Consider the following 22,761-nt stretch of genomic DNA (forward strand, 5'->3'; position numbering starts at 1 on the left):
TGGAACTTAGCAATTATATCGCGAGGGGGGCCATCAGCTTTGCGTGGCCCTAAAGCTCTGTGGATTCTATCCATTTCCAATCTTTCTATAGGAATTGCTGGTGTTAGTTCTTGAAAGAGGGCTGTCATAGATGATTGGAGGTCAATGATTGACTCCGGTATACCTCTTATACGAAGATTTGAGCGGCGAGCTTGGTTCTCAAAATCCTCCAAACGGGCTTGCATTGCTGCATTTTCTTCTTTTAGCATTTCAAATTCATTGTCATGGGTTGCTATGCTTGTTTCAATATCATCCATCCTGTATTCAAGGTCAGCAGTGCGCTGACCTATGTCTCTGATTTCTTTAGTCAGAGTCTCAGTAATTTGTTCAGAGGACACTTTCAAAGCTTTTTGAAACATTTTCTCTATTTGTTTCAATATTTTGGGTTGTAATGTATCAGTTTGTTTTGACTGGCTTATGGCACTGTGTTCATCATCAGTATCAGAGGAATCCTGTGATAAGTGCTGTTGTTTCTTGTCAGAGCAGGGTTTGACTGCCTGAGGAGAATTATACATCAGACAGGAGGCTCATATCTTATGCATTAATCCTTCTTTATTAATGCTCACAGCAGAAGTGTAAAACCTTTAACGAATGTAATAAAAGAAAAAACTGGTAGAACCACACCTCCCAGCAGTCCCATGGCCTAAACCACTCCCATTCTAGTCTCTATAAATGGACTGCTCTCACTAGAATCTTCCTCTTTCTTTCTGCTCACGGCGGAGCATAAGATAAGTATCACCAAGATATTAGATATTGATACATCTGTTATTATATATCATATATATATTTTATATTCCATGTCTATTGTTGGTACGATTTTGAAGTATTCCATACCTTTGATATCCAAAGCTTTTTTCCCCAACTCTTTTATCCTAGTTTACTGGATTTTTTCCACCTTGTATCCCTAGCACTTCTGTGCCTCTATATTTTCCTTACCTTCCGTTCCGCTGGGTCCGCTGCGATCGTCAGCGGTCTTCCAACGACCATACGCACCCCTCCCTCCCTCTTGCTTCTCCTATGCGGCGCGCCATCTTAGTCAGTCTCTCCCTTCTCTCCCCTCTATAGAACGAGCGCGCGTCGCCAGGTAGGCGGATCCTCCCCTCGCTCTACTCCTGCAGAGCCGCCCCCGCCGTCCTATCGCGTCGCGTGCTGGACTCGGGAGGCGGGCGCTCTCACTCTACCAACCAATAGACGCCTGGGGGCCGTAGTCTCGCGAGACTTCGCCCCCAGAGCGCAATCGCTCCCAGGCTCTCCTCCCGTCGCGTGCCAGTCAGCGCTGGTGACCGGAGGGAGAGCCTGGTATAGTTGTTTTCTCAGCACACATTTTTTCCTGGGAATTTAATTCCCATCTCTGCCCTGTGCCCTCATTCTCTACTACCCAATATCTCTCCAGATAATAGGTACATTATTCTGTGCATATTAACCCTTGCACCGCTGCCCCTTATTCTCCATTACCATGACAGAAGAGGGTTCCCCCTCCCCCATAGGGCAGGAATTGGTCCTGGAACCTACTCACCTTCTCAGTACTTCCCAATTGCAGGACCTTATTAACCAGTCCGTCCAAGCAGCACTAGCAGTAACTGCCGCTTCTGGACCTTCCCAATCCAATTATCCCCCTGTGCCCGCACCACTCGGCACAGAACCGGCCACAAAGAAAGGGAAATCTTCCTATAAAAGGAAGAACGTGGTGACGGTTTATGACTCCCCGGCAGGGGAAGCTAACAATATGCTGCGAGCAGATCCTTCCACGGACTGCCACCCCACGCATCCTACAGACCCTTTTCAACCTCTGAGCCTCAGAGAGTCAACAAAAAGGCATGGTTCCGCTAAGAGAGCCAAACCAGACTCTTACATCATAGAGTCGGACGACGATTCATCCGCCGAGTCGGATAAATCAGATGTCTCAGGGTCTGATTATTATGAGGAAGAGGATGCGGGGGCTTCGGCAATCCTCCCGGATGCCAACCCTGACAACCAGGGCAAAGACGTACTAGACGCCATGGGGGAACCCCTATTCAACCCAGACACTATTTCCCATCCCCGCTCGGGGGACTGGTCTCCCCTGCCCCACGTGTCCCAATACGTAGAGCTCTGGGCACGGAAACCATTGGATAAATCCAATCGCAACAAACTTAGAGCGGAGTGCCCTCGCCCGCATATCCCCATGAAAGCGGTTGTCACACCTACAGTGGACCCTATCCTAATGAAATACCTGCTTAAAACAGGAAAGATGCCTAAGAAAGGGATAGATCGGTCCTTCACAAATATCCAGGATCGCATCCTGGACCTGTTTGGGCCTCTGACCAAAATTCTGAATTTGGCGGAACAATCCGCAACAACCGGCCAAGGGGTTGATCTAACTCAACTTCGCGGTTGGGCCCAAAGAGCCATATGCCTTACGGGCAACGCCAACACCGCCTGTTCAGTCGAGCGCAGGCGCTCTATTCTCATGCGCCTCGACCCGCAACTGGCCCATCTAGCCGAGTCCGAACCAGGCCCCTCAGCAGGGGGCATGCTTTTTGGCGAGTCCTTAATAAAGGACATTAATAAATTTGTTGGCATGTTCAACAGCCTGGACAAGGCACAAACGTCCCTGAAAAAAGCCAACAATACCAGAGTTTTTCCCCGGGCCGGCAGAAACAGGGGCCGTTCTGCCGGCCGATACAACACGGCCGGCAGACCCTTTCAGAGGTCTTCTGCCCAAACACACTATACTCAGGCTCCCGCCCACTATACCACCACCGCGCAACCGGCACCATTCTTCCCTCCCCGTGGAAGACCCTGGAGAGGACGCGGCCAAAGAGGATACCCTCGCTCACGCCCGTATTCCGGTGAGTACCACTCTCATTCCCTCTCCCCTCATTCCTGTGGGAGGCCGCCTAATGTTTTTTACGCACGCCTGGTCTGCGATTACGGCAGATACCTGGGTTCTGAATACGGTAACGGGTTTCCAAATAGACCTTGTTTCCCCACCGACTCTGGGGATAATACCGCCCCCTATCCATTTTTCAGAACAAAATGTGACCCTCATAGACACCGAACTTCGGGAACTGATAGCCAAACATGCGGTCACCGAGGTCGTCTCCCCGTCACCGGGTTTCCTCAGCAACCTCTTCCTGGTCAAGAAGAAGGGGGGGGGTTATCGCCCGGTCATAAATCTCCGGGACTTGAACCAACATGTCGCCTATCGGCATTTCAAGATGGAAGGCATTCACTGCCTCCGAGACCTACTCGCCCCCGGGGACTGGTTAGTGAAGGTGGACCTAAAGGACGCCTACCTCACAGTCCCCATGCATCCGGATTCTCAACATCTCCTCCGTTTCAGATGGTGGGGTCGCATCTGGCAATTTACGTGCCTACCGTTCGGCCTGTCCTCAGCCCCATGGTGCTTCACCAAACTCCTGAAACCGGTAGTGGCATCGCTGAGGAGCAGGGGAGTTCGTCTGATCATTTACCTGGACGATCTCCTCATAATAACCTACTCCAGGAATCTGGCGTACCGCCACATGAACTGGACCATCGACCTGTTACAATCCCTGGGCTTCGTAATCAACCGAGAAAAATCGGTTCTCGTCCCTGCTCAGGAGATGGAATTTCTGGGTTTCTCTATAGACACCCAACTCGCTATCCTTCGTCTTCCCAGCGAGAAATTGGCCCTAATCCGGAAAGAGATCAGGGCGGTTCTGCGCAAGGGTTCCCTATCGCTACGCATTCTGGCACGCATGGTCGGCCTATTAGCTGCATCCATTCAAGCCATCTTTCCGGCTCCCTTACATTACCGGGCCCTCCAGAGGTTAAAAATCTTACACCTGCGACGGGGCCTCCGCTACGCGGACGAAGTGCCCCTATCCCCAGAAGCTCAGGTCGAGTTACGCTGGTGGCTCCGCCACGCCACCGAGTGGAACGGCCGGACAATTTTCAATTCACAACCAGACGTAGTCATAGAGTCGGACGCGAGCCGACGTGGCTGGGGCGCCCGCTTAGGGATGATGTCCACGGGAGGGATCTGGTCCAGGGAGGAATCCCTGTTACATATCAACGCTTTGGAACTCTCAGCGGCTCTCTTCGCCATTCAGAGTTTCCTGGCAACACGGACCAATTGTTGCGTTTTATTACGCATGGACAATATCTCAGCGGTTCAATACATCAACCGCCTGGGAGGTACCAGATCCAAGATTCTAGCGGACATCTCTGCGGAGATTTGGCATTTCTGTCTGTCTCGAGACATCTCTCTTATAGCAGAGTACATCCCGGGGGTCTCCAACACAGTAGCAGACTGGAACTCTCGATATCTGGTAGACTCCAGCGATTGGGGCTTGGACCGTTCGGTTTTCACCCAGATAAATTTACTTTGGGGCCCCTTGGGCATAGACCTTTTCGCCTCTCGCCTCAACCACCAATTGCCCCAGTTCTTCAGCTGGAGACCGGACCCAGGATCCTCGGCAGTGGACGCTTTCCGCCACTCTTGGACAGGGGGTACGCATTATGCGTTTCCCCCATTCTCGATGATCCCCAGGGTCCTTCGGCAAATCGTCAATCAGAGAGCAACGGTGGTTCTGATCACACCGTGGTGGCCAGCTCAACCCTGGTTCCCTCTACTGCTAGACTCGATCATCGACCATCCCAGACTCCTCCCCCAGTCCCCTCGTATCCTGTTGCACCCGACCAAGGGCATTCACCCCTTGGTGGAGGAAGGCACTCTGATGCTCCTAGCATGGCTGGTCTCCGGGTGTCGGACCCGGGTGACGGCCTTTCAAGCTCGGCTAGAGACCTCCTCACCATGGCCTGGGCCCCCGGGACTCGGTCGGCATACCGTTCAGCCTGGCAACTCTGGGTACGTTGGTGTGACCAACGGCAAGCTGATCCCTTGCGTGCCCCTGTAACCGTCATTGCGAACTACTTGGCGGATTCCTTTTCCTCCGGCAAGGCATACAGTTCCATCAATGTTTACAGGTCGGCCATATCGGCCTATCATTACCCAGTGGATTCCATGCCTGTCGGCAAACACCCCCTGATCTGCAGACTCCTGCGAGGTATCAGGTTCAAACGACCCCCGCGGCCTAGGTACCAGTCCACCTGGGACGTTTCCAGGGTCCTTGTCATGCTCTCGGGCTGGGAGGACAACGAGTCGCTATCTCTTAAGATGCTGTCATTCAAACTTACTATCCTGCTTTGTTTGATTTCTATAAAGCGCGTCTCCGACGTTAGAGCCTTGGACATCTCAAGGCGCCAATTTTCACCTCAAGGCGTCAAGTTCACGATAGTCCGCAGGACGAAGACCGGCCTGCACTCGGTTTTTTATCCCTTTTTCCCTACACACCCACGACTCTGTGTGGTTAGATGCCTACAGGCATACGAAGCGAGCACCGCGGACCTACGTAGCCCAGGTTCCTCTCAACTATTAGTTTCTTACGTCAGACCTCATCATCCGGTCACAACTGCCACTCTAGCACGCTGGGTTAGATCCACCATGGCACTGGCAGGTATAGACATCACCCTGTTTGGAGCACACTCTTCCAGAGGAGCCATGGCTACCAAGGTGATGGCGACCGGAGGCTCACTCTCTGAGCTGTTAATGGCGGCCGATTGGTCTTCTGAATCAGTCTTCCGCCTTTTTTATTTCAGACCGGAGGCTCATGTTGCCATGTCTGTTTTATGATGTTTGATTGCTATGTAGTGTTTTGATTTTCTTTTGATGTATATTTATGCTGTGTTAGCTTTGAACTTGCATAAGATATGAGCCTCCTGTCTGATGTATAATTCGAGATTTTCCTAGCTTGTGACGGAAAATATTGATTATATGAAGACAGGAGGCGAGTATCTTCCCTCCCTTTCCCAACCCTTTCACGTTTTGGGTTTTCTATTTCAGGCTATTGACATATCGATTACCTGGAGTTGTTCGTTCGGTTGACCTATGGTTAGGGTGATGTTCCCCTGTTCGGTTCAATCAACAAGTCCTGTGGGTCGACACAGTCGGGACCTACAACCTACCTTCCTGGGAAGTCTTCGGTTACAAATCGTGGGCCGGCTGGCCGAAGAGTCGGTTATCGGAGATTAGGAAACGACACCTCGTACTCACACAAAGAAAGAGGAAGATTCTAGTGAGAGCAGTCCATTTATAGAGACTAGAATGGGAGTGGTTTAGGCCATGGGACTGCTGGGAGGTGTGGTTCTACCAGTTTTTTCTTTTATTACATTCGTTAAAGGTTTTACACTTCTGCTGTGAGCATTAATAAAGAAGGATTAATGCATAAGATACTCGCCTCCTGTCTTCATATAATCAATATTTTCCGTCACAAGCTAGGAAAATCTCGAATTTGACAGTGCCATTTTCATATTCCCTTTGAGTGGCTTTTCTTTGAGGGTTTTAGCTGCGGTTTTTCCACGGGTTACTCCAAAAACCATATTGTTTTGATCCCTGGGCTCTAGGGAGTGATATGGTGTATATTATTTTGTAGTTACCCTGCCATTCGAGCGTCTGTGAGAGCCGTTAAGAGCCGAGAAGGACAGAGCTTCAGCAGGACACATCCATCACTGGCCACTCCCCTCAGCTGACTCCCCGTTCAGTGATCTTTTTATACTTGGAACAATACATGTTTGTTATGTGTTCCCATTTGCAAAGTATACCTGAAATATATTTTTAAATGATTTCTAACCTTCCTAGTTATTTCTTTGGAGCAGGATTATGCATAGTTCAAAGATGGTCAGCGTTTATTGTTCAGATTAATTTGCAAGGGACACTTTTGGGTCAGATTGGATTAAAAGTGCATTTACCTACAATGTGCCACTATAGCCTCAAGCCATTTGTTAGAACAGACAGTGTGCATATCCAGTTTACAATTAACAATGAGATCTGCCAACACAGTACAGACAGGGTTAAACTGCTACTATTTGTTCAATCCAGTGGGCTGAACAAAAAAAGCTAACCGCTTAGGTCAGATCCACTGTACTAACAATCTGATGTTGGTACAGAAATCTCCCCTGCTGTTCTATTGTGCTCTGACAGGGGGCAGCTATCAGCTGAGAGTGCTGATTGGGAGTTGATAAGCAGACCTTTTTTTGGTCATGCCCCTTCCGGACCTTCTGTAGTACCCACTGGCTGAATGTCGGGCGGTTTCTACTGAACCGGCCAATGTAGCCTGACATACGGCCCGTGTGTACTAGGCTTTACACCCTAAATATGGGTGTAATATGTTGCTAAATGTGGCGTTGGCCTTTAATTAAGGCAAATGCAACTTCCCAGCCACATTCTTAAAATTGCATAGAAAGGGAAAGCCAGGTAGGATTGTTTCAACAAATGAAAAGGTAAGCAACTTAAAAAAAAAATATTTAAGTATGTGAATGGGAACACGTAACAAATGTAGGTGCTATCCCAATTTGGTTGCGAAGGTGGAAAAGCACTTTAATGTCAAAAGCTGCAAACTCAGACGTGGGACCAATGCTTACTTCCAACACTTTCTGCAAGGTCTGTGCATATCTTAAAACATACCAAGTTCTTATAGCAGTATATCATTGCAGTCCTTTTAAGGTTTCTCTGTTTTTTTTATTTTTTATCTTCTACACAGAGGATGAAAGCTTCGGTTGGCAGTAAACAAAGGAGTAGGCTGTCTATCATGTCTCAGTACCTTTGTGATGTAAAGCATTGTTTTTCAATTCCTGGTCGTGCCTTTGTTCCTAAACCTGAGGTAAGGACATTTTAGATTTCATATCTCGGTTGTAGTAAATCAGATTTGTATATTTCACCTGTTTTTGCTATAGTAGGTTATTTGTTTGTATTAACCAAATGTCTTGGGTTTCGCTTTAACTAGAACTATAGGTCAAACTTATTATTATTTTCATTTTAAGATCTACAGGAGGGTTATATCCTCTGTCAGTTTTATTTTCTGCAATCTGTGTTATTGGGGAAATTTATCTTCATGTCCTGTCTCATAGCCAAACAGGAAGTGAGCGTAAATCCCTGAAAATTAAGGCAATCCCTTGGTGCCCCCAGGTCACCAGAACTAGATTTCCCCTCTAAAAACTTTCTGGGGACAACCCATAATTTGTGAATTTCTATTACCTTCCCTTTTAATGATGGTAAACAGGACAAATAGAGATGGTGAATCTCCCTAACAGGTGTTCCCTCTCCACTCCTAAATCCACTCCTATCCAAAACACACAAACAAAAAACAAGTTTTGCATTTAGTTATACTTTTAACCTATATTAGGTTCTGCTTAAAGTGGAACTCCAGGAATTTTCTTTTTTTATTACTTACATTTATAGGTGCACTGAAATTTTGTCCGTAAAATTATTGGCCGAAAACTGTGTTTTCGGTATCGGCCGAAAGAAGGAAAAAAAGCTGATACCGAAAGGAGGCTGGGTCCGCTCTGGGTGCCGCCCATTGTGGGAGTGTCATTCTGGCATGCCCAGTCTTTTACTCCCTCCTCCTCTCCTCGCCGCAATCTCCATGTGTCACGGAGCTGAACTGCAGGGGCTGCAGTAACAATGTCCCGCCTCCTGTGAGAGGCAATGGCAGGACATTGAATCAGTGTGATGTGATCACAGAAGGCGGGACATTGTTAGTGCGGCCCGGGCAATACACCGACACTCTGAGACACGGAGATCGCCACTCTGATCTGGGCAGAGGCAGGCAGCATCCACAGGCACTGGTGAGGCTGCTGGGCACAGGCAAGCTGCATATGACGAGCACTGGTGAGGCTGCTGGGCACAGGTAGGCTGCATCCACAGGCACTGGTGAGGCTGCTGGGCACAGGTAGGCTGCATCCAAGGGCATAGGTAGGCTGCATCCACAGGCACTGGTGAGGCTGCTGGGCACAGGCAAGCTGCATCCACAGGCATTGGTGTGGCTGCTGGACACAGACAGGCTGCATGTGACGGGCACTGGTGAGGCTGCATGTGACGGGCACTGGTGAGGCTGCATGTGACGGGCACTGGTGAGGCTGCATTGATCTCTTGTATGATGTCTTCTAGAGGTGCACGGAATGTATATTTTGCTAATACTATTAGCAGTGTGTTTAAGTAAGAGACTGCACTCTGCAGACATGATACAAGAGATGGTTAGAGACTGCAGACTACATTTTTCTTGAGCTTTTCAAAAGGTGCTAATAATGGTCAACAATAAATTCATATACATTTTTAAATTGATGATATTAATTAAAAAGTGGAATATACTGTATTTATTGGCATATAACACTCACTTTTTTACCCTGAAAATAGAGGGAAAACTGTGCCTGCAAGTTATACGCAGGGGGCTGTGGAAAGTTTTTTTCCTGAAACTTCCCTCTTAAAGTTAGAGTGCGTGTTATACGCCTGTGCGTGTTATACGCCGATAAATAGGGTAATACAATTTTATATAAAAATGTATATATATAAAAAAAAAAATATCTGTTTTTGGCTAAGTGCATTTTCGGTTTCGACACCAAAATCTCCATTTGGTGCACCCCTACTTACCTTGGTCAAGCTTGGCTTAATGCAAGTATGTGTAAATGATATTTGGAAGTCTGCTAAGAATGCTAAATCTGCTAAATGCAAAAATAAACTTTAGCCCTTCATGTAATTGTATAGCGCCGTCAATTAACGCAGCACTTTACATATACTGTATATTTTACATTCACATCAGTCCCTGGAGTCAAGGAGCTTGCAATCTAAGGTTCCTAACTTGCATTCATACATGCATAGACTAGAACCAATTTACACAGCTGCCAATTAACCTATTTTTATGTCTTTGAAGTGTGGGAGTAAACTGGAGTACCCAGAGAAAATCCAAACTCCAGGCAGGTGATGCCATGGTTGCGATTTGAACCAACAACCCTAGTGCTGCTAGGCAGAAGTGCTAAACACTTGGCTACAGTGCTGCCCAGTCTTTAGAGCCACTGGCATGCCAAAACCTTCCGATTCTGATTCTGGGTGCTTGCTTCTGTGTTGGAGATCTATAAACCACTTGAGCCCCAGACCATTTTGCTACTCAATGACTGGGCCACTTTTTGCGATTCGGCACTGTCGCTTTAACTGACAATTGCGCGGTCGTGCGACATGGCTCCCAAACAAAATTGGTGTCCTTTTTTTCCCACAAATAGAGCTTTCTTTTGGTGGTATTTGATCACCTCTGCGGTTTTTATTTTTTGCGTTCTAAACAAAAATAGAGCGAGATTTTGAAAAAAATATAGATTTTTTTTTTTTTTTTGCTGTAATAAATATCCCCCAAAAATATATAAAAAAAACAATGTTTTTCCTCAGTTTAGGCCGATACGTATTCTTCTACATATTTTTTGTAAAAAAAAAAAACGCAATAATCGTTTATTGGTTGGTTTGCGCAAAAGTTATAGCTTCTACAAAATAGGGGATAGTTTTATGGCATTTTTATTAATTAATATATATATATATATATATATATATATATATATATATATATTTTTTTTACTAGTAATGGCAGCGATATGTGATTTTTATCGGTACTGCGACCCTATGGCGGACACTTTGGACACTTTTGACACATTTTTGGGACCATTAGCATTTTTATAGTGATCTGTGCTATAAAAATGCATTGATTACTGTAAAAATGTCACTGGCAGGGAAGGGGTTAACACTAGGGGGTGAGGAAGGGGTTAATTATGTTCCCTAGGTGTTTTTTAACTGAAGGGGGGGGTGGGACTGACTAGGGGAAATGACAGATCGCTGTTCATACATTGTATGAACAGGCGGTCAGTCATTTCTTCCACTGACAGGACCGGGAGCTGTGTGTTTACACTCACAGCTCCTGGTTCTCGCTCTGTAACAAGCGATCGCGGGTGCCCGGCGGTGATATCGCGACCGCCGGGCACGCGCGTCAGCAGAAGGGGGCGCGCGCCCCTAGTGGCTGAAATGCAAAATCACGTAATATTACGTGATTTTGCACAGCCGAGCCGACCTGCCGGCGGCGGCTGGTCGGCAACTGGTTAATGACCTAGAAGGATCTCTACATACTGCAAGCACACTTTCTTATAGGCGATCAAAATCTTTTTTTCATGTGAACCACAGATTTTGCAGTTATAAACCTTGTAAACGATGCCCTTGTGTTTTTTTTTTTTTTTTTTCAATCAACTGATTTGTATTGAATTTTTTTCACATGATACAACAAGAGAAGAACACTTATAACATCGCCATCACATTACCCCACCCAACATCTGTGCAAAGAAAAAAACGTATCCCCTTTCTAACTGCGTTCATCAGTCCCCATTTCAATTTCCTCCACATTATTCCAAGATGGTATCTATTTTATGTGTATTTGTTTCACCCCAGTATTATATTTCTTAATTGGTTTCCCATATCATTAAAATGTTCATCTGAGTGCTCAACCAGATTAGACACCACCAATGCCAGATCTTTTCAAATTTCTTAGGACATCTATGTTTATAGGTCAGTTTCTCTCGTCTTAAATTAAGATTAATTGCTTTAATCTATTGATCTGTCATTGGTGGACAGTTTGATATCCATTTTTGCAAAATAAGTTTGTGCCTTGTACATAGTTCTCAGCCACAACATGTTTTCTTCTTCTTTTGTTTCCCCTCAAGATTCTTTGGAAACTACCTTTCAGTGTAAATGCTCAGGTTCACCTGCAGCCTTTTAATCTGAACATTACATTTTTCTTTACATTCTGGATTTTGATACCCCAGTGTACATATTACTAAATGATGTAGGCTCCCCTCACCCTGGGCCTTCATCCTCATGTTACCTGAAGCCTGGTTTGAGGTATATTCATCCTTCTCTTACTATGGAGTTTGTTTGATCTTTGGATTAATGCACTCTGGTAGTGTTTATATGTCCTAAGATTTGTCTCTCAATTCTTGATATGCATAGTTTATGGGCATCACCTGACGTGAGCTTCCCAATGATTCTGCTCTCAGCACTGACTGTTTTGTATGCATAATGCCTCGTACACACAGCCGGACTTTCCAAGGGGAAAAACAGTCAGACGGCTTTTTTCTCGGAAATGTGTAGCCTCCACTTGACTTTTTTTTGTCGGAAGTTCGACGTACCTTAGAGAACCTGTTCTCTATCTTTCCGTCCGACGGACTCGCGGCGGACTTTTGCATGGTCAAAAGTCTGACCGTGTGTACAAGGCATTAGTGCTCCTAGCTTCCCCATCACGGAATGCTTTTTTTGTGTAGTCGTTTTCTGGAAGTTTCACTTGATGTATTAAATGTCATCCCTTCTTTTAAATATAATAAACATAATGTCATCCTTCCCTGAAGTACTGTTCCTCAGTACTTGTTTAGCTTCTTATTCTTAATTGCAGACTGTATTTTGGACAGTACATCTTTGATTGTCCATAAATTAACAGTTCTAATTTTTTATGCTGGTTTCTGGATAGGATGGGAATATTCCCTTTTAAAACCTCTCTCTTTTTCCTATGGCTTTTTTTATATAAATAAAGGAATTGCAAAAAAAAAACCTCTTTATGTCATCAAGAGACCTTTTCTCTCTGGACATATGGTTCGGTATTTACATTGACTCCCCTTGCACTTCATTTGAGTATGCACAACCCTTTTTTTGAGAAGCCATAGATCAAATCTTGGCCGGTTCAGGAGGTTTATTTTGCATTGGAATGCACTTTTAAGTGAAGAACCCTGATAAATTTACTGATGAGATTAAATAATTTTGCCACATAGCTTTTGTTATCTTATGCCTAAGTGGGCTGACAGACCTATATTGAAAGGGAAAACCGTAAAGTTGGCCATCAATCGTGTTTTTTTTAGGTGCCCCCCACCCAAAAAAATAACTGATTCCTCCATCCACACAAACGAGATGGTTTGAGGAACCTTACTCGCTGAGACTTTGGGGTTGATTTACAAAGGACTGGAGAGTGCAAAATCTGGTGCAGTTGTGCATGTTAGCCAATCAGCTGTTAACTTCAGCTTGTTTGTTTTAAGCTTTGACAAAAATAAAAACTGGAAGTTGATTGGTTTCTTTGCAAAACTGCACCAGATTTTGCACTCTCCAGTTTTAGTAAATCAACCCCATTTTCTTATAGCAGGGACTCTCCGTTTGTCAAAATATACAAAGAAAATTTTAACAAGCCAGTTCAGGAGCGGCCACACATGGATAGAAATTCAGCTGGATGCGAAAAGCCAGACAGATTTAGATCGATCTTTGGTCAGCTTAAAGTGATTATAAAGGCAGAAGTTTTTTTTATTTTTATGCATTAAGATAAAAACCTTTTGTGTGCAGCAGCCCCCCTAATACTTGCTCGAGCCCCATCTCTATGATGTCCACGAGTGCATCAGCTGTCCGGGTCTGTCCCTCCTGATCGCTTGTACCATTCTAATTAAAAATATTATGAGATTGTACGTCATATGGAGGTAAACATATTTTTCTAGAATTGTTGTTCTATTTCTCTGTAACCAAACCCTAAAATATATTGTAATCCATCCTCCTTTATTCTGTATAAAACAAAGGGCGATCGCCCATATTAAATGAGTATATTTTGATCTCATCTTGTGTGTGGGTCAATCTGTACTTCCAGGATCCTGGTGGGGGTCATCCAGCTGTCCAGTTCAAATCCCCAACACTTGGGTGCCCCCATAGCAAGCTGATTGCTGTGGGGGCACTCAACAGGAGGGAGGGGCCAGGAGCACCAAAGAGGGACCTGAGAAGAGGAGGATCTGGGCTGCCCTGTGCAAAACTACTTCATAGGGGAGGTAAGTATAACATGTTTGTTATTTTAATAGAAAAAAAAAGAGACTTTACAATCACTGTAAGGCACAATAATTGGGCAACATTACCACCAAGTTAAAATTACTGTCTGCTTTGTATTGCTTTTTCCTTGTTGAGGAGTTTCTTGTGGGCTTCAGGAAAGGAAATAAATCAAAGTAATTCTAATAGAAATGCAGACGGCAGTAAAAGCCCAACCAAGATTATTTTTTATTTTTTTAAGCCTTCTTCCCTCTAAACTAGGGAGAGCTTTACCTTGATTTCCCATGGAAAAGAAAACAAATATAGGAGTTCCCATATGTAACTACCTGCAGATAGATATTATAACAAACTGAAAAAATAACCTGTTCATAATCCTCATTTATTCACTTATTCAAAAATCTTTAAAGCTTTTATGTCCTTCTTTTTTTTTAAATGGGTTTTAATCGTAACTAAAAGATAAGCTATGCTGTCAGAATTACTCTCCCACATATTACAAATAATAATAAGGTTGTAATACACTTAGGGTAGATAAAGGCAATTTTATCTTATAAGCAATAAATATGCAGCAAAGTTTTTTTGTGGAAAATATAAAGTGAAATAACTCAAGCACTGATATGAATAGATAAATAAATAAAAAATGGATAATATTAAAAGACTAATAAATTGATTCGGCTGCAGCTATTCACAAGTGTTCTGACACCACATAAACTTGATAAAATAATTAATAGTGCGCTAAAACCAACCTATTAATATTGCACAGTGCTGACATAATAAATAATAAAAAATATATATATATATATATATATATATATATATATATATATATATATATATATATATATATATATATATATATATATATATATATATAAACATATAAACAAAAACATCTTCCTCTGTGAAGATAAAAATGAAAAGAAAGTGCAGACCAAATTCACTCCCTTGAGAAGGTCACATGACCTGTGACGCAACGCATTGGGAGGAGCCAATGACAACACTTACGGTAACTCGATGGACTGGAGGTGTAGTGAGGAGGAACACGCTGTTTGCGAAACTGATCATACACTATGCGTTTTTCACTGAACAAATGTGAGTGAGATTATCTATTTACTAGATTCAAAGATAGTTTAGCAATCCTGTGCGATGATCTTATTCTGTTTTATTTGAGAATCATTTTATACGGAGAATCCCAGACAATACTGTGGGCCACTACTTGGAATCCGAACATACATGAACTGACCATTCTAAGGTGTCTTAACGTGACATTACACTTACGGTAATTTGTTTGCTTGGAAGGTGAGCAGGCAATTCACATTCAGGTGGTGGTGAGTTTGGTCTGCACTTTTATTTTCATTTTTATCTTTACAGAGGAAGGCGTTTTTGTTATACGTATTTTTATTATGTTATGCATTTATAGATGTACTAATACTCTGCACTTTGCAATATTAATAGGTTGGTTTTAGCACTCTATTAATTATTATTTTATAAAGTTTTTGTGGAGTTACTTTTGTTCTAACATTGATACAGACGGACCCAAAGGTATTTTTAATTTATTCAGCCATACAAGATGGGTTCAGTTTTTGTTCCCCACATTTGGAAAGGAAGAATAGTTACCATGGAAATATTTAGTGGGAGTCTGAGACAACATACAATCTATACATCAATTTATTATTCAGAATTTATAGTTCCTTTTGAAAATGTCAGTATAGCATGCCTTATATTTTCTTCTAGCTTAGAAAATGTTTTTCTATTTGCAGCTAACAAAACAATTAGAAAAAAGGCATTATTGCCAACACTAGCATTTTTCAGCAAGGAAGAAAATATATCACATCGGTAAAAGCTCTGTGTTGTTCATTTACACGTAGTCCTGGAGGTTGTAGCTTCCGTTGTTGTTGTTGTTTTCTGACTGCTCAGCTGCTGGCTCGAGTTCTCTTTTTGGACGGGATTGTGTTTTGTTCTGCTGTCGTTTAGGGCAGGATGCACAGAATACTGCACCAGCTACAATGTGTAACCCAGCAGAGATGAAGCCTACATATACTGCTCCTCCAGGTTCATGTTTTCCACTCACTGGAATGGATGGATCCAAGAAGCTGGAGATTATCTCTTTCATGTACCAACTCACTGAGATCATACCAAAGAGTCCAGAAAGCAAAAAGCATGTCCCACCAGCAAATGCTATATTGCTTTTAGTGTGTCGGTCACCTCCTAGCTTTGTGCATTTCAATCCTGGCAGGGAGATGCAGATTCCCAAAGTGGAGAATATACAGGATAGGACCATAGTAGTTCTCACAGTCTGGATGTAAACTGGGAGTGAAAGGATGGAGTATTTCACAGTGCAGCTAAACATGCCAGTACTATACCACGTGCAGTCCATCCAAAGACCCTGCATTTGAGTAACTGCGGTAATGATGTTCGCCCCGGTATCTGCCTTGACCTTCCAGTTTGGTAGCAAAGTGGCAACAATGGCAGTGCATAAACCCATGAGTGCCACCACAAAAGCTGAGATTTGTAGCTCCACCGAGGCCATGGATGGTTAATTGTAGATCTCCTTTCCAACTGACACCTGGTCTCTTCTGTCAAAAGTCTGAATTGGAAAGCTCTGTTCTGTACTGAAATAAAAAAGAAAAAAATATATATATTAAGAGGGGGGTGGAGGGTGGTAAACTGACAAAGCAGGCAACAAAATAAGTAATACCTCGGTGGGTTAAAGCTTGGCTCTCTCTCTCTCTTTTTCTAGCCTTTCAGAAGGGTAAAAGCCTCTGCTAACGAATACACATGCCACTTGAACATTTATTCTTTGAGAAATATAGATTTCTAGAAACTGCGTCCACGGTGCTCTTTATAAAATACACAAGCATTTATTTTTCTATAACACTAAAGGGCCCCATTTTGTCATGGCACGGAGTACATGATTAATGGAGCTCTGCCTTGATGCAGGAGAGAAATATCTTTTACACGCAAAACATCAAACTAAGCACAAGTGCTACACTCTATACAAAGTCTATTCAGACCCATGGCCAATGCTGCTTGTTTTATCTTCTTTTACACAAACCGCTATAATATCTACAACCGTAGGTGTGATTGATTATTAAATATATAGCCTACAGATAATATGTAAATACATAGATTTTATTAAGAGTGTAATGAAAGAGCAATGCATATAAATTATATTGCAATGTGCAAAAAGGATTTTACATCAAATTTTTATTACAAAAATTAAAAAAAAAAAAAAAATCAAAGCCTTGCGGCATGAAACCATATTTATTCCAAATGTGAACTGATGTTGCTGCAAATATTGTGATGTTTGTCCCATTTTACACTGAGGCGTATTTCAGGCGTTTTAGCGCTAAAAATAGCGCATAAATAACGCCTGAAATACTCCTGCCCCAGCATTCTCAATTTGAAAGCCCGAGGACTTTCACACTGAGGCGATGCGCTGGCGGGAGAAAAACAAATCTCCTGCTAACAGTATCTTTTGGAGCGGTGCGTATACCACTTCTTCCCATTGAAATCAATGGGACACCACGGTAATACCGCCGGCAATGCGCCTCTGCGCAATACCCCAAAGGGTATTAACCCTTTTTCGGCCGCTAGCGGGGGTTAATACCGCTAGCGGCCGAATACCGCCGCAATTCTTACGGTATAGTGCCGCTAAAAATAGTGGCACTATATCGCCACCGCACATACTGCCCCGGTGTGAAAATGGGCCTTAAGGAGAATGTAAAAGGGAAGGGGGTTGATGGCTAAATGAGCAACACTGTAACCATCTGAAACAGGGTAATAAAAATATAAAGTAATATAAAAGAAACAATGTGTAGATAATATACCGTATATACTTGAGTATAAGCCGAGTTTTTCAGCACATTTTTTTGTGTGCTGAAAATGCACCTCTCGGCTTATACGGGAGTCGCCTATTTGCGCCTGATCTCCTGGAATTTGGGGACCCGGTATCGGCCGGCCGTAGGTCCCCTGGACCCCAAACTTGGCTCACATGTAGCCCCATTTCTCCTCTACAAGACTCCCATGTTAAACGTTGGTCTAGTCATGGGCACAGTGAGGCATGGACACAGTGAGGCATGCAGATGGACACCCTAGGCTTATACTTGAGTCAATAAGTTTTCCCAGTTTTTTTTTTTTTTTTTGTAGTAAAATTAGGTGCCTTGGCTTATATTCGGGTCGGCTTATACTCGAGTACATACGGTACTTTTGTTTTTTCCTACATTTTTATTCAGTTTTCATCACTTTTTTTGCAGTGTTTGAATGATGAGCAAATTAAAGCAGTATTAAACCCAAAGCCAAAAATTTTATATATTGCAGTTTACCAGCCGTTAGATGTGGTGGCTGCATTCGTTTTTCTTTTTATAGGTATTTTTCACTCAGTTTTCGTCTGGTGATCTGACTAGTAACACACCTGCTGTATTAGAGTACCCCCAATTTGGATTAAGATACAGAGACACCATTGGACAGCAGCATTTCCAGTGCGGGGGAGGGTAGAGTTAGATGTACGAACAGATTTAAATACACTAACAAAGTGAAGCCAAATTCCAACACTTTATAAGCAGTTACAGCAACAGTTATTTTTCCTTTTCTGGTTTACATAAATAAAAGCTGATTATTGTAAACACCCCTGTCAGTGTTTCCACCCTTTAACTGCTACATCTGCAGGACAGCTTGTTGCATTGAAAAACAGACTTGCGCGCCAGATCACCAGGTTAACATAAAACAGAGCGCCTAAAAAATAAAACTAATGCAGTTATCACAAGTAAGAATTGGTAAGCTGCAATATAATATATGCTTGCTTTTTGAGTTTAACCACTTCCCGACCGCCTCATAGCAGATTTACTGGTACAGGGAAGTATGTGTGTATATATGTAATTCTGCACTTGCGGGTAGGGGGCGCGTGCCGCTTCTGCTGTGATTTAGTCACAACAAAATCCGATCAGCGGTTGCCAGTCAATGGATGTCCGCCAACACCCACTGATCGTTGAGAAGAGGGGCTGGCCAGAGCTCTACATATGTAAACAATGCTGAGCGCCGTCCTGACAGCAGGAATGTGATGGATTTTCTTTCCCTGCTAAACAGGGAAAGAAAAACCATCACATCATTTAGTAAAAACCGCAGGCATAGTACACAAAAACCCTGTTTAGGCACATATTTAACCCTTTAGCCTTAGATGTTTAACCCCTTCCCAGTCAGCCAGTGTTGTTAGTACAGTGACAGTGTATATTTTTAGCACTGATCACTATTAGTGTCACTGGTTTCCCACAAAGTGTCAAAAGTATCAGCATCAGATTGTCCGTCGTAATATTGCAGTCCCGCTTAAAGACGCTGATCGCCACAATTAATAGTATAAAATGTAAACAAATAAATAATTAAATAGATTGTAGACGCTATAACGTTTGTGCAAACCAATCAATATACGCTTATCGGGATTTTTTTTTTTTTTTTTACCAAAAATATGTAGCAGAATACATATTGGTCTAAATGTATGTGTTTTCATCTAATTTTATTGAATACGTTTTATAGCAGACAGTAAAAAATAAAATTTTTTGTTTTGTTTTGTTTATAGTGCAAAAAATAAGCCCAGTGGTGATCAACTCCCGCCAAAAGAAGGCTCTATTTGTGGGGGAAAAATACAAACATTTATTTTATTTTGGCGTTGCATGACCGCAGAAATTGTCAGTTAAAATAACGCAGTCTGTATCGCAAAAATTAGTCTGGTCTTGAAGCGGGTTAATTTTTCCGTATCCATGCTATTTTATTTAAATTTCTAGATTGGATTAACTATTTTGAAAAACTGGGGGAAAAGGCACATTACTCTATATATTGAAATTGCTGCATTTCAGTATATAGAGTAATGTGCCTTTTCCCCCGGTTTTTCGAAATGGTTAATCCAATCTAGAAATTTAAATAAAATAGCATGGCTATGGAAGAGAAATGGCAGCATATTACTTGAAGCCTCGGTATAAAAATAGTGCAGTAATGATGTATTTTAGTAATTAGTGGGTGTACTTTAACAATTGTATTAAGTTAATGACTCACTGATCCATGACTTCAGCGCTGCCTGAACAAAGCACTGCTCAAAGCATAGTGCTGGTAAAGTGTTTTTTTTTTTTTTAATACCTGGAATTAAAAAATACTTACCGGAAAATAAGCACCACGTCACGTCCTGCAACTTTATAATGGTGGAGGCAAATATATTGTAGTGGGGAAAATGCAGTTGCTTGCCAAAAGAAAAAAAAATATTATTTAAATACAGGTTGTTGTGCCTCACATTCTCATTTACTTTCCCTGTTGCTTGTTTGAAGAAACAGTCTGTCCATCTTGCTGAGAGGCTGAAGAAATAATGAGCTAGCAAAACTTTGAAAAAAACATGACGAGGACGGGAAATGGTACTTGGATGCCGAGACAATACCAACCTTTAAGAGACAAACAACTGACTTTTGTCATTTTCAGTTCAATTCATTGTATTGTTTCACAGCATAAATGGCAACTATCCGGGGTTTGCAGATATTTGTTTCACAATATTCTGCACTGCATTACCACTTACACAGCTTAAAGTGGAACTCTTGGTAAAAAAAATTTAAGTGAAACGCGTGTTTCCCACACTGTAATTGGTGTGAATGGGCAGTAAATGATAGAGAAGTTGTGATTTTAGGGCCACTGTTAAATTTGGAAACTAATTTCAATGCAATGGTTATGTTTTGACCTATAAGAAAAATAGGCCAGTATGTGCCTTCATCTTTAAGGGGTATCTGATATTACTAAGGCAGCAGGACCTGACAAAGTCGTGAAAGACCTATGATGTTGTCATGCAGAAGTGGAGCATTGGCTACTGAAAACAAGCGGCCAGTCTGAATTCTCTTTAAAGCGGTAGTAAAGTCTTGTTCATTATATTAAAAAATGTGCCCTCCTGCAGATTTAGGCCACTGCATACTAGTACGTTATGAGCGACTTGCCTACAAATGCAGCCCTCCAGTGCTGTGCTGTCACGGCCCCCCCCAATCCCCAGAGGCTTCCATGGTAACCCAATGTTTTCAGTTTTCGACTGCTTGATTGGCCGGACTACGGTTGCATCACTCGTGCGAGAGTCACTTTGCCATGGCATGCAGAGCGTGCCGTGAATACGGTCTGAAATGTACATGCGCAGTTCAGATTGCATACCGATTTGACAGGCAGGGGGGGCATTCATGACAGAAGAGACCTCTAGCGTCTGTTATAAAAACCCTGCCTGTCAGTGGATTTTGGCAAGTGGGAATTTACAACCACTTTAAAGAGGAGGTTCACGCTGGGGGGTGTAGTGAAGTCATCAGCTACAAATCCTGTAGCTGCTAACTTTTAATAAAAGGACACTTACCTGTCTAAAGATCCTCATTGGGCTAGTTCATCACTAGCCTTCAGGTTTCTGGCACTGCCATCCTAACTGTGGCAGCCAGCTATGCTGCATTTGGCCTCCCAGCCAGCTGCCCACTATGCATGCGCGAGCTGCTCTGCGCTTTTTGACTGGTCTCCACAGTCCCAGAAGACTACGGGGAGGGAGCGGAGAACCCTTTTTAATGGGGCAACACACTTGTATATGTCTTTACACTGCAGTGCACCAGATTTTAAAGGGCACTGTTTAATGTGAGTGTTTAAGTTTTTTTTTTCATATTTAAATATTTTATTTTTCTTTTATGGTAAGGTTCACAGAAGGTTAACATATCTTATACAATGGATACATAATCATATAGTTCTTATCACTACACACTTATGATGGGTTAGCAAATAAACAGGTGGGGATTCGGAAACTTAAGAAGAATAAACCAAAAGCAGTGCCTCCCCGGTCCTCTTGCTCTGTTCCCATGCCCGCCTGCCTTTTATCAGTAACTTCTTTTCCCGTTTCCTAATACCACTGTATTGACCTCACACTTCTTCCTCCCCTCTGTTCCCTTGTCCATTCCTATACCCCACCTAACCCCCCCTTAAACCTAGAATCAACATAATCCTCAACAAAACAAAACAACAACCAAAAAAATAAAATAAAAAAAAAATATGAGAAAACCCCGCCAACCCCCTCCCCTCCTCTCCCTCCCCTACCTCGCCGGAGACGGACGGATCCTCCCTTACTTCAACCCCTCGGCCTCTCCCATTTCACTTCTACCCAAAAAGGATTCTTCTCTCCCCTATCTATTCCTCCAGTAATCTCTTCCCCTCTTCCGTACTCATAAACTGATTCCAACCTGTCCAAGTTTCTACATACTGTTCCCTTTTGTTCCGGGCTGAGAGGATCAGATCTTCTATAGCTCCAGTCTCTCTCACTCTATTGAGCCATCTCGCAATAGAGGGTGATCTACTGTCTCTCCATTGTAATGTTATTCCAATTCTGGCAGTATTTATCATGTGACATATCACCATCTTTTTGTACTCTCGCACTGGGATTTGTGAGCAATGGAGCAGAAAAAAAGCTGGATCCTCCTGAATCTGGTACTCCGTAAATTTTTGAACAATTCTCTGGACTTCCTTCCAGTAATCTCTTTTGCACGGGACCAAAATATATGCAGCAAGGTTCCCTGCTCCACACCACATCTCCAACAATACTCTGAGTAGCCTTTAGAAAATTTATGTAACCTTACTGGTGTATAATACCATTGGAACAATAGTTTATAATTGGATTCCTGTATTCGCGTAGATATTGAGGAGTTTAGTGCTAAGTGAATTATGTGTTTACGTTGAGTCTGTGAGAAATTTCTCCCCAGATCTCTTTCCCATTTCCCCAGTCCCGGCAACTCAAAATCCTCCTGAGGGGAATTCAATAGTCTATACATCTTTGAACTCACTCTTTGTATTGTTTCCTCCTCGTCGCAGTATTGTTCAAATTTTGTTAGTTGTCGCCGAAAATTAGATGGTTGTCCCAGGGATCTTAAAAAGTTGCTTATTTGAAATGCTTGCCAAAAGGATAACTCATAATTCCCTCCTCTCTTTGTTAGGGCCTCCAATGATGGCCACATACCAGTTTGCAGAAAATGTGATACCTGTACTTTACCCCTTTGTTTTAATTTATTAAAAACTGC

The 22,761-nt window shown here is 42.9% G+C and overlaps 2 protein-coding genes across 3 annotated transcripts in view; one reads left to right on the top strand and one right to left on the bottom strand.

Moving 5' to 3' along the window:
* TFB1M (transcription factor B1, mitochondrial) overlaps nucleotides 1–22,761 on the top strand; it is a 130,055-nt gene that overhangs the window by 67,235 nt on the left and 40,059 nt on the right. For both annotated transcript variants that reach the window (XM_040350972.1, XM_040350971.1), the window contains exon 6: nucleotides 7,605–7,724. In XM_040350972.1, coding sequence (XP_040206906.1) covers nucleotides 7,605–7,724 — 120 coding nt within the window. The remainder of the gene's footprint in view (nucleotides 1–7,604; nucleotides 7,725–22,761) is intronic.
* Nucleotides 15,524–20,207, bottom strand: CLDN20 (claudin 20). The gene is made up of 2 exons (XM_040350973.1): nucleotides 19,856–20,207; nucleotides 15,524–16,320 (listed from the first exon to the last, which is right to left on the bottom strand). Exon 2 carries the CDS (start codon nucleotides 16,236–16,238, stop codon nucleotides 15,567–15,569), a length of 672 nt encoding a protein of 223 aa, XP_040206907.1. The 5' UTR covers nucleotides 16,239–16,320; nucleotides 19,856–20,207; the 3' UTR covers nucleotides 15,524–15,566.

This window comes from Rana temporaria, chromosome 4, assembly GCF_905171775.1.
Source record: "Rana temporaria chromosome 4, aRanTem1.1, whole genome shotgun sequence".
Taxonomy (NCBI): Eukaryota; Metazoa; Chordata; class Amphibia; order Anura; family Ranidae; genus Rana; species Rana temporaria.

Coding starts and splice junctions, on each gene's coding strand:
- CLDN20 (XM_040350973.1), bottom strand. CDS start 16,238: ATGGCCTCGGTGGAGCTACAAATCTCAGCTTTTGTGGTGGCACTCATG.